Source organism: Tenrec ecaudatus, chromosome 6, assembly GCF_050624435.1.
Source record: "Tenrec ecaudatus isolate mTenEca1 chromosome 6, mTenEca1.hap1, whole genome shotgun sequence".
Taxonomy (NCBI): domain Eukaryota; kingdom Metazoa; phylum Chordata; class Mammalia; order Afrosoricida; family Tenrecidae; genus Tenrec; species Tenrec ecaudatus.
This window is the reverse complement of record NC_134535.1, coordinates 82,849,894-82,865,709: the sequence shown is the minus strand read 5'-3', so window position 1 is coordinate 82,865,709 and position 15,816 is coordinate 82,849,894. Positions and strand designations below refer to the sequence as shown.

The 15,816-nt window shown below is 47.0% G+C and overlaps 1 protein-coding gene across 1 annotated transcript in view; it reads right to left on the bottom strand.

Annotated features, from left to right (window-relative positions):
* Window positions 1–1,103: 1,103 nt before the first annotated feature.
* TFCP2 (transcription factor CP2) overlaps window positions 1,104–15,816 on the bottom strand; it is a 56,753-nt gene continuing 42,040 nt past the window's right edge. The window contains exons 8-15 of the mRNA XM_075551669.1: window positions 14,507–14,595; window positions 9,900–9,948; window positions 9,453–9,546; window positions 8,401–8,491; window positions 6,394–6,506; window positions 5,696–5,838; window positions 3,187–3,238; window positions 1,104–2,806 (exon numbers count right to left, since the gene is read on the bottom strand). Coding sequence (XP_075407784.1) covers window positions 2,769–2,806; window positions 3,187–3,238; window positions 5,696–5,838; window positions 6,394–6,506; window positions 8,401–8,491; window positions 9,453–9,546; window positions 9,900–9,948; window positions 14,507–14,595 — 669 coding nt within the window. The 3' untranslated portion in view covers window positions 1,104–2,768. The remainder of the gene's footprint in view (window positions 2,807–3,186; window positions 3,239–5,695; window positions 5,839–6,393; window positions 6,507–8,400; window positions 8,492–9,452; window positions 9,547–9,899; window positions 9,949–14,506; window positions 14,596–15,816) is intronic.

The window sequence follows — 15,816 nt, the reverse complement described above, 5'->3', positions numbered from 1 at the left end:
CTCCAGGAGTAGCACTTCTAGACAGCCTGAAGGAGAGCTGTTGATCTCAGCATGAAGATAAGATCTTGACGCACTTGGGCATGCCCAGGGCATTAAACATCAATGTCACGAGGCAAGTTTCCTGAGCCTCTAAAGCAGCGGGTTGTGAACCTTTGGGGGAGGGGGGGTTGTCAAACGACCCTTTCACAAGGGTCGCCTGATTCGTAACAGTAGCAAAATTAGTTATGAAATAGCAACAAAAATAATGTTATGGCTGGGGGGGGCGGGTCACTGCAACAGGAGGAACTGTAAGGGCTCTCCCTCCATTCTTCCAGATGCAACCTGGTTGTCTTTCTGTTCAAACCACAAACTCTTCCCAGCCAAGACAAGCACCGCCCACGCCCCTTTTTGGTAAGGTCTTAGTAGCATGTAAGTGAGCAAATCCTATCTGGCAATCACATGGGGGGGGGAAAGCAGTTTTATGACTGAATGGTCACACTTCATGTGGACCAGTCCTCAGTTGTTAGCATCTGGTGCCCTCGTGTGGGTCCTAACTCAAAGGGGCCTTGGTCCTGCAATGACTCCCCTTCCCCGTCTTGTCCCGGTTTAACCACCAAGTCTTTATATGACACACGGCAGCATTCTGTGCATCATTTTTGCATTAAACAAATGCCACACAGATCTACAGATGTAGACGAGATGTTAAAAGTCATCTAGCCCAACCCCTTTCTACCTAAAACAATCAAACAAACAAAACTGAAACCAGAAAACCAAAAAAAGCCTACTGAGGAGTCAGTCAATCAGTCGTGGCAATAATACAAATGGAAAAACCGCCCCAAATTCACTGCCACCAAGTCATTGCTGACTCTCAGCAGCGATGCCCTATGTGTCTCTCTGAAGCTAACTGGATGGAAATAGAAGGACGTCTTTCTCCAGTGGAGCTCCTGCTGACCATGCAGATCGCAGCCCCATCAGTTACTAAATTACAAACGTTCCTCTAAAACTCACTGAAAAAGTATTATAGCCCAATATGTCAAGTTGCCCATGTAATCTTTGAGTAAGTCACTAAATTAGATTTCCAGTTTCAAGGTTTTGATTTTGTTTAAAACCAAGAGAAACTAGACGAGGTTGCAGGTTGATTTTAATGAAAAAAAAAAAAAAACTGTATAAAAACAATTATGCTTTTTCAAATGCCACACACACACATTCACAGTGTGCATAGCCAATACAGAATCTTAGAACCTTATTTTTTTTTCCACGTTGACAGAATCTGTCAAGAGGCTTCTGGTTAAGAAGACTACATGAGAAAAGACCCACTGTCTTATGTATTTGCACACACACAACCAATATTAATGAAGAGCAAACCATGGTTACAATATGAAGAGGCTGGGAGTGACTTCCTTGTGAAGTTTAGCTAGAAAGGAACACTAAATGAGTAAGAACTCCCCATCCCCAAGGGACACAGAGAGGGGACTGGAGCAGGCATTAGCCTAACTCAATAAACAGTCTGAGAATATCAGTCAAGGGCTGTAAATTGGGAGTTACCCTCCCTGGGTTTCCCTGCCTCAAACTATGCAAATCTGCTAACCATGGCTGTTCCAAAGCACCTGTTTTCATTTCTTGGATGGCCTGGATTTGTTCATCATTACCCAGGTGTGGGCTGTCCCTCTCAGGGCGTGAGTCCCCAACCGCCACACAGTGTTGACCACCTGGGTTTGGATGTCAATATCACCACCTGCTACTCGCTGGCTCTTTACTAAGTTGCATCTGTTTCTTCATCTTCAGTTAAACCGACGCAACCCTACAGGGCAGGGTAGAACTGTCACTTTTCACGGGAGTAAAAAGCCCCATCTTTCTCCTGAGGAGCAGCAGCTGGTGGTTTGAACTGGCGACCTCATGGCAGCTCAAGGCATAACCACTGCACAACCAGGTTCCTTCATCTTCCGTTGGCTTCAGCTAGGGGTCATAAAAACATCTGCTTCCTAAAGGGTTATGAGATGATTAACCAAGTAAAAGGATTTGTCCCACTGCCTGGCACAAGGGCCAGGTACTGTTGGTTAAAATTACTATTCTTAGTAGTATTTCCCCCAAACCCAAACCAAATCCATGGCCACCGAGCACTTCCAACTCAGAGACCCTCTAGGGAAGCCGAGCGCCCCCAGGCTTTAGGGAAGCCTGATGGCACATCCTGTTCCCACAGAGCCAACCTTCCGGTTTGCAGCCCGGCACTTGCCTGCCCGGCCTGCCACCCAGGAGCACTACAGGAACAAGAGGAAACTGCTACTCTGGCTCTGTTTTTCTCTCATCTTTGATGAGGTGTGCAGGGCCCCATGTGGCAAAAAGAGGAGATGGCAGTAGGCTTGATGCAAGAGAGTGAGGATCTAGTCTTATGAATATAGATGTCCATTTTTATATTAGAAAAAAATTACAGGGTTCCATACCGCAAACCTAACACTTCCCGTTAGACATCCACAGCGTCCGCCATGACAACGCCCTCCGTACTCCCTCCGGGTGGGGCGTGGCTGTGGGTGCCCAACACCAAAGGGGCCAGGCAGGGCAACTAAGAAGAGCTGTGGCACCTGGCCTGCCCGAGGGCCGGTCACAGCGGTCATCTGGGTCAACCCAGAGCGCTGGGCGCCAATTCCAGGGCCCAGACACCCCCACCCCACCCCCAAGGCCAGAGGTCAGGTTCCGGCGGGCCTTCAGAGCTCCACTCACACCCCTTGGCAAGGGGCAGCTTTCCAAGAGGTGAAGGCGGCGGCGGCGGCCGAGTGTGGAGTGCCTGGTTCCTATTTCAGTATGATATGATAGCTGTCGCTGGTTTCCGCTGTGAAAACACAAACAAAACAGAATGCTCTTCAGTCGCGCTAAAACGCAGGAGGGGGGAGGGAAATACATGCCAGGCTTTCTGGGGAGAGGGGGAAAGCCAAAGGGTCAACTTCCTGATTCAGGGCCGCTCCTTGAACCATATACATTATAAAGCCCCAGGCCTCCGGGGGGCACTGAGCTCCGCTCAGAGCTAGTGGGGAATTTGGAAATGAATGGTGGTTGCTTCTGAATCGCATATGCAGCCAAGTCAGAAGGCACCGAACTCTGCAATTCCCTCATTTGGGGGTTCTTTCCTTGTCTTCTCAGAGAATTAAACTGGGGGGCGGGGAGCTCTTAAATCCCTTAGAGAAAGGCTGTTTGTCTGTCTTATTTGATTACCTTTCATTGTGTCCAGAATAAAACAGGCTTCTTCCTGAAAGTTCTGAATCATCTGGGGGGAAAAAGTAAATTTGCTGATTGTTGACAAGCAATCTCTCTGAGTTCCTGAGGCGTCTACACACCCACAGTGCTCGCTCGATCCAGGTGTGGAGAGTCGTCACGGACTTTATTCTAGATGTCAGAGCTCAAAGTCGGAGCGCCCCGGTTTTCAAAGGTCTATCGACAGCAGTGACGGCCCCAAACCCATTGGTAGGGTCCCCATCAAGATTACGTGGGCCTCCACGGAGTTCGTTCTGATCATGAACCAACAAAACCTCTCCTCCAAACGCACTGTCTGACTCACAGCAGCGCCCCGTGGGTTTCTGAGACCGCAACTGTTGACAGGAGTAGAAAGCCCAGTCTTCCTCCTGAGGAGCTGCTGTGGGTTCAACTGCTGACCATGCGGGTCGCAGGCCAACCAGTGCCCACTACTCCAACCAGGGATGCTTCCTTAACTGAGGAGGTAATCCACCCTCAAGCAGAGCGCCTTGGGACGTAGATGACCTCCACCCCTCTTCAGCCAGCCCAGGAAGGGCCTGGTTGGGTGTGTCCTTGAAGGTGGTCACCACACTGGGGATGATGCAGGGTGGCATAGTTGTCACGCCCTACCAGTCTCGCCCTCACTGTCTCGGTCTGAAGGCCCTGGACCAATCTTGTAAGCCCTTCTATCGAACAATGTATAAGTCCCAATCGTGGTCCTGCTCCTGTAGTCCACCTGTAACGGATGCTCTGATCTGCTGCCACCCATGAACCCTGTGCCGGTTTCCTGTTGCCCCATGCCTTCTCTAAGCAGCTGTGTGGCTGAAACCGTGGACGCCACTCTGACCTCCCCCTGCTAATGTTGACACTGTCCCTTTCAAGATGTAATAAATGTTCTCTTTAAAGTATATTTGAAATGGGGTCTCTTTCGTACCCTAATTCACCTCTTAAAAGGCTCATAAAAGCCTGGATGTGTGTTCTCTCCCCATCTCTTGCTCCCCCACCATTCCACACCCCACCCTGTCTGCTTTGGCTTTTCAAATTTTACAAGCCCAGCTGTCTGCAACTGCGGTCTCAGAGTCTCAAACAACTGCCCCCCCACCCCCCCTTCCCTCCCCCCACCCCCCCGCATTCATCTCAAGGCCTTCCTTCCAAGGTGCCCTTGGACCCTGCAGGCCAGAAACAGACATGCTAAGCTGGTGGTCCTTCCTAAAGCAAAGGGCTTCATTTTCAATTCTCAAACCCCCTAATTCCAGTTTACATAATAAAGGCAGGAAGAAGTCTCAGCCTTGGGATCTTACAAGGTGCCCTGCCCTAGAAGGCAGAAGCCTCTGAGTGGCAGTGTAACCTCTACACTGACTCACAGCGACCCTCTAGGGCAGGTAGACCTGCCCCTGTGAGTTCCCAACACTGGGACTGTGGGAATAGAAAGCCACCTCTTTCTTCCTCGGAGCGGCTGGTGGTCTCAAATGGCTAACCTTTCGGATTCTAGCCAAGCCAGTAACCACTGTGCTACAGGGCTTCCAGGGTGGCAACAGATAACAAAACTGGATCTGACGAATGGTCGAGTCCACGTCTTCCCTGTCACCAGAAATGAGGAGTGACCTAATCAAAGCCTATCAAAGGACAGATGACCCCAAATTATTCTGGCGACACAAGAATGTAATTTTTGGCGTAGAACTCAGAAATTGGGAAAAAAAAAAATCTAAGGCTGCTGCTACAGCAAAACCCCGCCCATTCCCATTGATCAATTTATGTGACTGGGGCTCAACATCATTTATATTGTGGGGGTGAAAACAGGACGGAATAGAGGCTGAACACTACTTCGTTCTAGCAACCGATAGTCAGTATTCACCTAGCCTAACTAAGCTGGCTTGAGGACAGGGAGTGGCACACACCCCATCCATCTCCTGTTAATTACTTTTCAAATGGTGTGTTCGATACGCGCTTAATTAATAATATTCATCTTGCGACAAGTATTTTACAGACATTTTAGCTTTACTAGTTGTAAATGCAGTTTTGTTTCTGGGAATCACAATAGGCAGTCACCAAGCGCTGTCTGCACATAAAGACTACGGGAAGGCAAGATTCTCAGTCAGGGAGAGGCCAGCGGAAGTACTAATTCAAGGCGACACAGGCTGCTATAAACCATCTGCGGAAGGAAAGCACACTTACACAACAAGTGGCTGTGGCTTTAAACCATGCTTCTACTGAGGTTTCTGGGAATATAATTAAAATAGTGATGTATCCATTTCACTTTAAGATGTCACATAACATCCCCAGAAATGACATCTTTTGCAATTACTTTTAAGTCTATGCAAAAATGCACCAAGGGATCTGTGTAAAAAAATATTACTATTATTTAATGTATTTCAGGAAGTAAACCAGCAAAAAAAACGTTGAAATCTGGTCTAGAACGCTGGGCAGCCCAGGGGACTGCTCCGCCCCAGCCCAAGCGCACATGCTCGGACAAACCAACTGTCAACGCTACCTCGTCACTGATGAGCACGTGGATCCCAGTAGGCCCCTGCTTGTAGATCTGGCTGATCTGCTGAGGGGAAATGCTGAAAAGCTGAGCAATTTTTTCTGTCAGCTCCACGGCCGTCAACTCTTCGAGATAGATGGCATGGTACACTGCAAAGGGGAGAGTGAAGACAGTCGGCACAGGGTCACCTGCTCAGGAAGGACTGCCCCCACCTTTGAAGGACTCAGAGGTCCAGGGCCTGGGTTCAAATGTCAGCTCGGCTACCTGCTAGCTATGTGGTGCTGGGCAACTCAGTGTAGCACGCTGGAGCCTCCACTTCCTCAGCTAAAGGATGCACGGTAACGTGGAGAGCATATGTTCTGAGAACGATGAGGGCAACGAATGTACAAATGTGCTTCACACCATGGATGGATGGATGGATGGATGGTGATAAGAGTTGTGTGAGCCCCCAATAAAATGATTGAGAAAAAAAGAAGCATGGACATTCACAATGAAATCAACTGTGGAACAGAAATATGAATTGTAAATCTGAAGTCTGCAGACGTGCTTGGAACCGTGCCTGGAGTTACAGCAGGAGCTCAATGGGCATGCGTGATCGCCATTACTTCTAGCAAACGCAGAATCTGCTGCTTGATGCACTCCCTCCGCACATGCCCTGGAACACATCTCCTCGCTTCTCTTCATGTCTGTCCAGAACAACCTACCGAAGAAGGTACCATTCGAGTCTCCATCTTCCTGCTTCTGCTGCTGTTGCTGCTGCTCCTGTAACTGCAAGGACTCCTGACAAACATAAATGGTCAACCTTGGCCGTACCATGCTAAAGACGGGGACACAGCAAAACAAAGCATCTTGTTAGTTGAGACTGTTCAGGGAGACACACCTTGAGGACATGCTTGTCCGTCTCCTTTACTAAGAGTGTAAAGCAGCCCACTCATTATGAGGTCTACAACGAGGCTGGCGTCTTACCATTTAAAGACAGAACCAGTTCATTCTAACGGGAGACGTCCTACCAGCATTGGAAGTTTTGGCTTTTCTTGACACATCAGACCTGCCAATCTGGTGCTCCCAGCCATCCTCGCTGGGGTCGGCTTTCTTCCTACATCTTATATTTGGCTGAAGCACCTTACCTGACCTATGTGACCTTGGTGGTCACTTGAGCTTGGGACCTTTGGCATAAAGGTTAGAAACGCTCAAAATGTGGGAGCCACTGCCTTGTGAGCCAGGTTCCAGATAAAAAACGTTTACTTTGAAACTCCAGTAGGTGTACCGGAGTATCTTGTGTCCCTCGCTTACTGTCTTCTATGCAGACTGAAAAGAGGAAGAACCCCGAGGAGATGGACGGACACAATGGCTACGATCCTGAGCGCCGGCACGACAGCAAGTGTGAGGATGGTGCTGGGCTGTGGGCAGCATTCCCTTTGCTGTAGACACCACCGTCGCTATGAGCTGGAAACCAACTCAATGCCATCTAACAAGTGGACTAAACTCTCTTTCGGTTCTTCTTAAAGTCAAACCCACTGCCACTGAGTTGATTTCAACTCACCGTGACCCTACAGGACTGCTCCTTTGTGGTTCTGAGACCATACCTGTTCACAAGAGCACACAGCCTCATCTACAACCAGAGGAGCAGCTGGTGGGCTTGAACTGCCTACCTTGCAGCTGGCAGCATGACATTTAATGTACTATGCCACTAGGGTTTCTTTCTGTGCTTGTGTGTGCGCGCGCATACTTTAAGGCACGAATACGCCATTATCTTTTTCCCCTCTTCCTTTTAATACTATCGGCATAAAATTAATACAATTTAATGGTTTAAATATACTAAAGAGCTTTGCTCCATTATCTCTTGAGCTGAATATTGTATTCTTTCCTACTAGACACTCTTTAGCTAATATCCTAAAAAAAGATCCATTCTTTTTCCCCTCCTGTCACCAACCCCAGAAATTCACCTTTCCTTAAAAATTTCCAGATTACTGTCCTCCTGAGTTAACATTCTGTGTCGTATACACAAATATAAACACTTAACAATCTGCTTCATTACATGACCACTGATTTGGTTCTGTTGCCATTGACCTGATTTTTTCCCCATCAATATTACTTAAACTGTAAATTCCAAAAGGGAAAAACTACAAACTACTGTTAAATTAGCATTTGTAAATAGATAATGAAGTTAACTTCTACACAACTTTAAGAATCATCTCTTTCCCAGTTAAGACCTGCTTCAGGCCTTTGTACCTGCTGTTCCTTCTGCCGAGGATGCTTTTCCTACCCCATTTCTTCACCATTCTCCTAACTCAGCCTACATACCCTCTCCTGACTATACCCTGGGTACTTACTTTGTTTTCCTTCAATGTACTCATTGCTATCAAAATACCTAGCTTGTTTATCTCTCTCTCTCCAATAGAAAGCAAACTCCAGGGTCACCAATCCTTATGACTGGTGTCCTCAGATCCTACAGAGAGACTTACTGAATATTTGTTGAATGAAAAATCTACCTGGGAATGTATATAAACTACCAGTCTATTGTGAAGAAATTTCTTGGGTCAAGAGTAAGAAAGATTATTTTTCATCTTTGTTTATTTCGTACATTGCAGGAATTCAAAGAAATCTTTTGAGAAGTTGTATTGAGCTGTGCAAACAGTATTTTGAAGACTCCCAGAATCCAAATCTATTTGCAATCCAACCTCACCGATATTGTAACACGAACTACGTACCGGCCTTTTAATGCATTGAAAAGTCTGATTCCATCTGCAGGACCGCAGATTTGAATCACGTCGTCTCTAGTTAGTTTCAATAAATCTGCGCCTGGAGTAAAGATAAGGACATGGGTGAAAGGCAAAGACTTTCTTTGTGCATGATTAAAATGGGCTCTTTTACAAGGACCCTTCAGGACCAGCACATGACAGTCCAGTCTTTGACAAGGCAGACAAGGCTCTCCTCCACCTGGCCCAACCTCCTCCTCCAGCCTCAACTCCCACCCAATTCGCTCGTCCACGTAACGTTCGGGCCTTCATCATATTGAGCCCAATGAACCAGCTCTTCCTCCTGTCCAAGACCTCCTTCCACTGTCTGACCCCAAGACAGACTCTTCTCCAACCCTCCTGGGGAGGTGCTGCATGCATGCCACCGTTCATTCCTTGCCTCCACACCCTCCTTTGTCCCCACCTCTGTAGGAACACTTCTCTACTGCATGGCAACTATTCAGTCTCCTGTTTCAGGGAGGGGTGTATTCTTGTCTCATTTATTTTAGTTTTTTATACTACATGATGAATAGCTCTTTGACATGGAAATAAGCCCTAACCATTTTTGTACAGTACCCTTCACAGAAGGTACTAAATAAATTGAAATGTGTTAGGTAAAATAAAATACTGTGGAAAGATTTCAGACCACCTTCAAATGCCCCTTGATAAAATGCTGTATGAAATATAATTTTTTTACATGTAACATGTCATACGTATTTTGAGATTAAGTATTTCTTTTTATCTATCTCACAGCACAGTTGCAGCTGGTGAGAAATTCTGAAGGGCTTTACAGAATTAATTTCGCATAAAAGTCCATAAGATCTCGCACACAGTAAACAGCCTGTCACACACAGATTCCCACGCCGCTGCCAGCGACCAGACAGTCTGCTTTCCCCGGGGAGGGGCTGGTGGGCTTGAACACCACCCTGCAATCAGCACGCCCATGCTTAACCCATGGCACCACTAAGCAGTCACCACGAAGGGGAGCCGGGCTGGGTGGGTGGTAAGGAACAAAGCAACTGAACCTGAGAAGTTCGTGAAGAGCCTTGTGAAAGTCGAGAACCGGTTTCGGTGCAGCCACTGCTGAGCTTCCTGAGGTGTGGTCGTGGGCAAGAGGCTCTGAAAGAGAGAACGCATTTTTCCTGAGTAACGAAATAAAGGGGCCCGCTACTTCATCAGGGTATACACACAGGCTCCCCCCCACAGGCCTAGTCCAATGGCAAGCGGTTTCCCCACTCATCGCTCCGTGTCTAAGCAAGCATGCAACGGGCCCGCGGGGCTCCTCCTCGCTCCCTGCGAGCCTCTGGCAACACTTCTCTCACATCCCAACTCCTAGGACGGTAACGGGGTCACGTTCAAAATTCAGTAAGTGCCTCCATACTGAAGGACTGCCTTCCCTCATCGCTAGGAGCTGGACAGGCTTTCGAGTGTCGCCAGACACTGCACAGAGTCGACCCGCAGCTTTCACTTACGTCTGTAACTGGAGGGGGCGGCTCGGGCTGGTGGTTTGGTGAGCCATTACTAAAGAAATATTGAAAAAGAAAGAATGAGTCCGCGCACCTCCTAGGGGACTGGGGAATTCATGCTCTCTTTCTTCATCCTCACAGTCTGTCTTAGGCTACAGAATTAAAAGATCTGAGAGCTCCCATAAAACATTCACACCCTTCGATTCAATGCTTCTGCATCTGCTAATCTGACCTAGCGGCTCTACAAGAGGGGGAGAAGAATTATGCCATTTGTAACATTACTTATTGAGGGAGCTGAAAAACAGGAAATCTACAATTTCAGTACGTTGGGACTCATTACTCAAATTATGGCACCATAAATACATAATGGAAAATTTACTAGAGCATAAACAAAAGATATCAGGATATAAAAGCATATCAACATATTACAACTACATTAAATATATAAATATGAGGGAGCCTCAAAAGTTTTGGGGAAAATGCAATTAAAAAATAATGGAATTTTTTTCACAAGCTTTTAAAAGTCCTTCCCCCTTCCTGCCATAAAACACAAACACATAGAAAAAAGATGGGAGAAAAAATTTATAAAATACAATGTGATCGCACAAGTTAATTAAAATAATTAATAATTATTTTCAAAGCAGCTCCAAAAAGTAGTGCTGTCCTTCTGATTGAATAAACGGCACTTAGCAGGATTTCTAAATTTCTGATTCCTGCAAATCTGGAAACAGAGCAGTATGGAACCCACACCAGCCTTCGTTAAGTATATCACCATATGTGGCATTCATGGGATCTGGAGCTCCTCGTCTAGCAAGCAATGAAAAGGCCAGTAACGTGTTTTGTTAAGAAAGCTTTGATTGTAACATCCATCTTGTTTGACTCTGAAGCTTAACTAAAATACTGAAGAACAGACGGCCAATGCCATTCAGTGTTGGGGCTTCAATGCAGCAGCTAGCCAGGGCCAGAACACAAGACCGGCTCAGCAGACGGAGAACAGATTTTCCATTTTAAAGCTAAGTAAAGGTAACATACAGGCACAGCTGGGAGCAGAGGGAGAGGACTGAGCATACTCCAGAGAGGTCTTCCCAGAGGACTACGTGGGGGCACATGTTATTGGACTTCTACTTAGGGACAGGAGACTACTCAAAGGCGAGAACCTGCTGAGTGGACAAGCTATAGTTTCCTGTATGGCTTCACGGAGAGGTGGTGTCTGTGGTCATGGGGGTGCTGGGAGAGGAGGCCTCGGGAGGAGTTGTGGATCCCCACAGAAGGGATGGTGGAGGCCAGGGTATGCTAAGTCATGGAAGAAGTTCCCTCTCTCATCCTGTACTGACCACAGCAGAACACAACCATCAGTGGGATGTGCACACGTCAAAAACGAAAGGACACCTGGGTATGAACAGATCGTGACACCAACCATCGAAGCCTGCCCACCCTCCACGAAGGTGAACTCTAGGCGAAGTCACACATGTGTTCATAATTCTGAGATGACAGCTTGGGAGGAGCCTGAGTCATGCTGGAAGGAGCTGTCACAGAGAGCTTCAGGCACGCTCGCCACCAACCTGCATTTAGCATGTTCCTTCTACTTTGTGGTTGGTTCTGTGCTACATGAAGCCCATTTCCCTTTGGCTTGGTTTGATGTTTGTTTTTTTCCACAGCCCCGTGACAAGAAAACACTCTCTTCCCCACTCTGCTGCTCCTTGCCTGTCAGTGGTCTTGACGTTTGAGATAATTAGTTTATTATGCCACCCTGGCCGATATGGCTCGCCAAGCCTTTCTTGTCTCTCGCTCTTTCATACTCGGACCAGTGTCCTGCTGCCTTGCTTGTTCTGCGACTCAATTTGCAAGCTACACTACCTGTGGGACACCTAACCCGTGGACCGTGTCGCTGTAATTTGAGGTCCCTTTAAGACCTGCTTCACCACACAATTGGAATTTATATCTCTTGAGCTGGGGACTGACTGTTGGTGACCTGGCTGACTATTGGTGACCTGCCTTGCTGTTTGCTGCCTGTGCTGGGATAGCCTGAATCTCTCTACAGAGGTCTATCTCTGGGGGAAGGTCAGATGCTCACAGGCATCCTCCCTGAGTTGCCAGACTGCAGTGGGCCCCACTCCCTGCTGTTAAGGACAATGGACGCCTGCAGTCATCTATTTGGTTCCTGTAGGTGGGGTTTACACCCTACTGATGATGGATCCTATGGAGATCCAGAGAACAGGTCAAAGGTAAGCTGCCATCCTAAACCTAGGATCCGCCCATCTTGTCACATGTATACCCCAATCCCTCCTCTTCCTATTGCGTGTATGTCCCTAGACCACCCCCGCTCATTACTGTATTACCCATAGGACAGCCCCTTCCTGTGACGTATGTCCTCACCTGTAATTAGGGGGCTTGCATGTCCCCAGAGAAGATAAAAAGCATGGGCTATTATTAAACTCTCTCTCCCTCCACGTGGCCCACCAAGCGGGGCTGAGGTGAACACGCTGCCATGAATCGTATATGACTCCATTTATTTCAATACTTCACTTCTATCTCTCATGCTCTCTATAACTGTACTATGATCTTTACTTATCATCGCTGTGCAATTGCGCCTACCGGACCCATAATGATGTGTTAGGGGCTGGCTTCCCCAGACAACTACCTGGCAGCCCTCAAGACTTGAAGGACTGCCAGTGTCTCACAACTCTCTCACGGGAGTGAGTTGCACTGAGCCATTTGTACTGCTTTATAATTTAACTGTTCGTTTCTTGTGTTATCTATCTATCTATATATAATTATTATTAATCTGGTTTTGTCTCTCTAGAGAACCCTGTCTAACACAACATTCAGACATTTCCTCGGTTCATCTCTGCAAGGCTAAAAAGGGCCCAGAAAGAGCCATTGAGGTCTCCCTAATGTCTAGTTTCTGAAATACACTTCTGTTCTACATTGTCCTCAGTGGAATGGTCTTTGTAAGAAAGGTTTAGAAAAGCTGGGGCTCAATAAGGCGTTCTGCTGCATGGACAACTGCATGCAGCCCCTTGGGAACCCAGACTCAGCCAGTGTGCCCCATGACAGGCTGCAGGTGACGGCAGCTCTGAGCAATGGCGTGTAGGGGGCACCACAGGGACAACCAGGGTGCGCGTTTCACCCCCAAATGAGAGAAACCTTTGGCTTTGTAGCATGTCCAAGGGCCTGCACCTGCAATGCAAAGAAAGCAGCTCTCTGACTTGGCAGATGCTCCAAAGCGTGAGAGACCCGAGAGGATAGCAGACGGGTTGCTGGGGGATCAGGAGATTCTCATCCTGAACGTGATTACCCTTCTCTGTGTTCCCAGCCAACCTGGACTCCTCCACTTACTGGCTTTGTTTGACCCTCTTTTCCCCCGAAGGTTTAATTAAGTTTAATCATATTCTGGCAACTGTTCTAGTTTCAGTGGAATCTTGTGTTCATGGTAAGAAATGGCCTGCCTCTCTCCCTCTTTCTCTCTCTATATATACACCATATAAATTTTACCATACATATATATATTACCATATATTTATAATACTGTTTAAGTCAGGGTGTAAGGGCAGCGCCTCACCCTGGCTTTTCCTTGAATGCCATTCTTGGCGGACTGCTCTTCTTCCCTAGTACTTATTTCTTTGATGGGAGAGAAATTTAAATTTAATGGGAGAAAACGTGACGAACACAACCTTAAATGTTTATATATTTTCAATTGCCAGGAAGTAAATTACATCACTCATTGGAATGGTAAGAGTTGTTCCTGTGAAAAGATTGTTTCCTTCTTATTCTTCCTTAGCGAGAAAATCCAAGTTCAGTAATTAATTTAGCTTAAAGCCCTAGTTCTATCTACACCTTCCACAACTTCTATCTATCTGTACTTCCTAACTGCTATATTTCAAGCATCTTAAGTAGCTTAAACTTGGAGCCTAAATCTAAAATAAATAAATAAAGCCAAGCAGTACACCCATGGACTTGAAAGCCTGTCTCGGGCTTCCAGATGAAATGTGCATCACATGTTTGAACTGTTAAGAATCATCAAACAAAACAACTGGAGTAGGCATGTGTACCAACTGCCAGTTACCTCCGATGGTAAAGGGCAAGAAGGCAAGATTAACTAACCTATCCCATAGAGAATTCCAAAATTTCACTTTAGCCAGTATCTTCAAATTCTTCCCATAATTATCAAAGGCCCACAGTAATTGGATGTTGAGAACATTCTTGGCAAGTAACAACAAACTTTAGTGATTGCACAACTGCTTCCAATTTCCATTCCCTGCTGAAAATACACGTAGGAAACCACAAGACCAGCAGCAATAGGAAGCAAAAATCCTACATACTCAGTCCCTGACGCACCGAAACTCGCCATAAATTCTACTTTCTAATTCTAACTGGAAAAAAAAAGAAAAAGAGCCGGGGGGGGGGGTGGCTAATGTAAAACTTTTCCGGTCTCTTCTTCTGAAAAATCACACTTTAGTTAACACAGGAATCCATCAGAGATAGACCAAATGGAGTATTTGTTCATTTGGACAGATGGATAATGATTTAGAAAGATAATTTGTCTGTGGAAGAGATAGTGAAAAAATATGTGCTTAGGACACACACAGGCCAATTCCATTTGCCAGACTTACCCTTCCCCGAGAGAAAAACTGCTATGGGAACTGTTGAAGCCAGGTGACGGGGAATTGTTGACGTAGGTGATCTCCGGCCATGGGGAACACTAGAAACAAAGGGCAACTTAAGAAACTGCAAAAGCGCATTTGACCCGAGGCTCAACCACCCAAGCATGCTTACTCGAATAGCGCATTTTTGTAGTTGCTGTTGCCTGTCAGGCGTTGCTGGGTCCGCTGGGACTCACAGCGGCCCGGGGCACAACACAGCCAAACACTGCCAGGCCCTGCGCCAGCCGCAAAATGGCTACACTTGAGGCCACGGTTACAGGCATCGTGCAATCTATCGTGATGAGGGTCTTCCTTTTTCTTTTTTTTTTTCCTTTTTCTTGCTATTTTACCAAGTGTGATGCTCTTTTCCAGGGACTGGTAGCTCCCTAACATGTCCAAAGTAGGTGACAGGAAATCTCGCCGCCCTCCGTAAGGAACTGTACTTCCTCCAAGAGAAACGGATCTGTTCTTCTGGAAACGCTGGGTACTTTCAGAATTCTCCGCCTGCGCCATAATCCAAAGGCATCAATTCTTCTAGACTCTTTGTTCACTGTCCAGCTTGAACATCATGAGACTGTTACAAAGATCGGGTACCTTCTGTCAGGGGTGAGGACGCACCTCAGTGCCCACCGCGACGCCTTTGTTCTTTTAACGCTTTATATAGATCTCGGGCAGCACATCTGCCCAATGCAACACATAACTTGATTTCTTGCCTGCTGCTTCCATGAGCATCCATTGTAGAGCCAAGTGAAATGAAGCCCTTGACAACTTCAATCTTTTCTCCATTTGTCATGAGGCTGTCTGCTGGTTGCGCTGGAGGCCTATGGTTTTCCTCATACCAAGTTGGAGTACATGCTGATGAAGGTTAGACAGCGTCTTTGACCTTCATCAGGAAGGGCTTCAAGTTCTCTTCGCGGTCAGCAGGCAAGATGGTAGCACCTTCTATCGCAGGTTGTTAAGACGTCGTCCTCCGGTTCTTCAGTGTTTTGGGCCATCTGTTCAGCAGACATGCTGAATTTGCTCAGCATACCTTGGAGGAATGCAACCTTGACACGTCTTTCCTGACCACTCCGTATTCCTCTGTTGTGTTTGCCTGCCTGCCTCTTGGTCTGTGGACAGGCTCCAGGCGAGCACTTTGCCATGTTTCGGAGTTCCCATGTTCCCCAGGGTAGACTCCCAATATTCCCAACACCATCTGTACTTTGCTGTGATTATGCGCACCATTGCCTGCACGCGGTCAGTAGAGCACAAGCAACCAACTTTTGGGTATTTCTACTCCC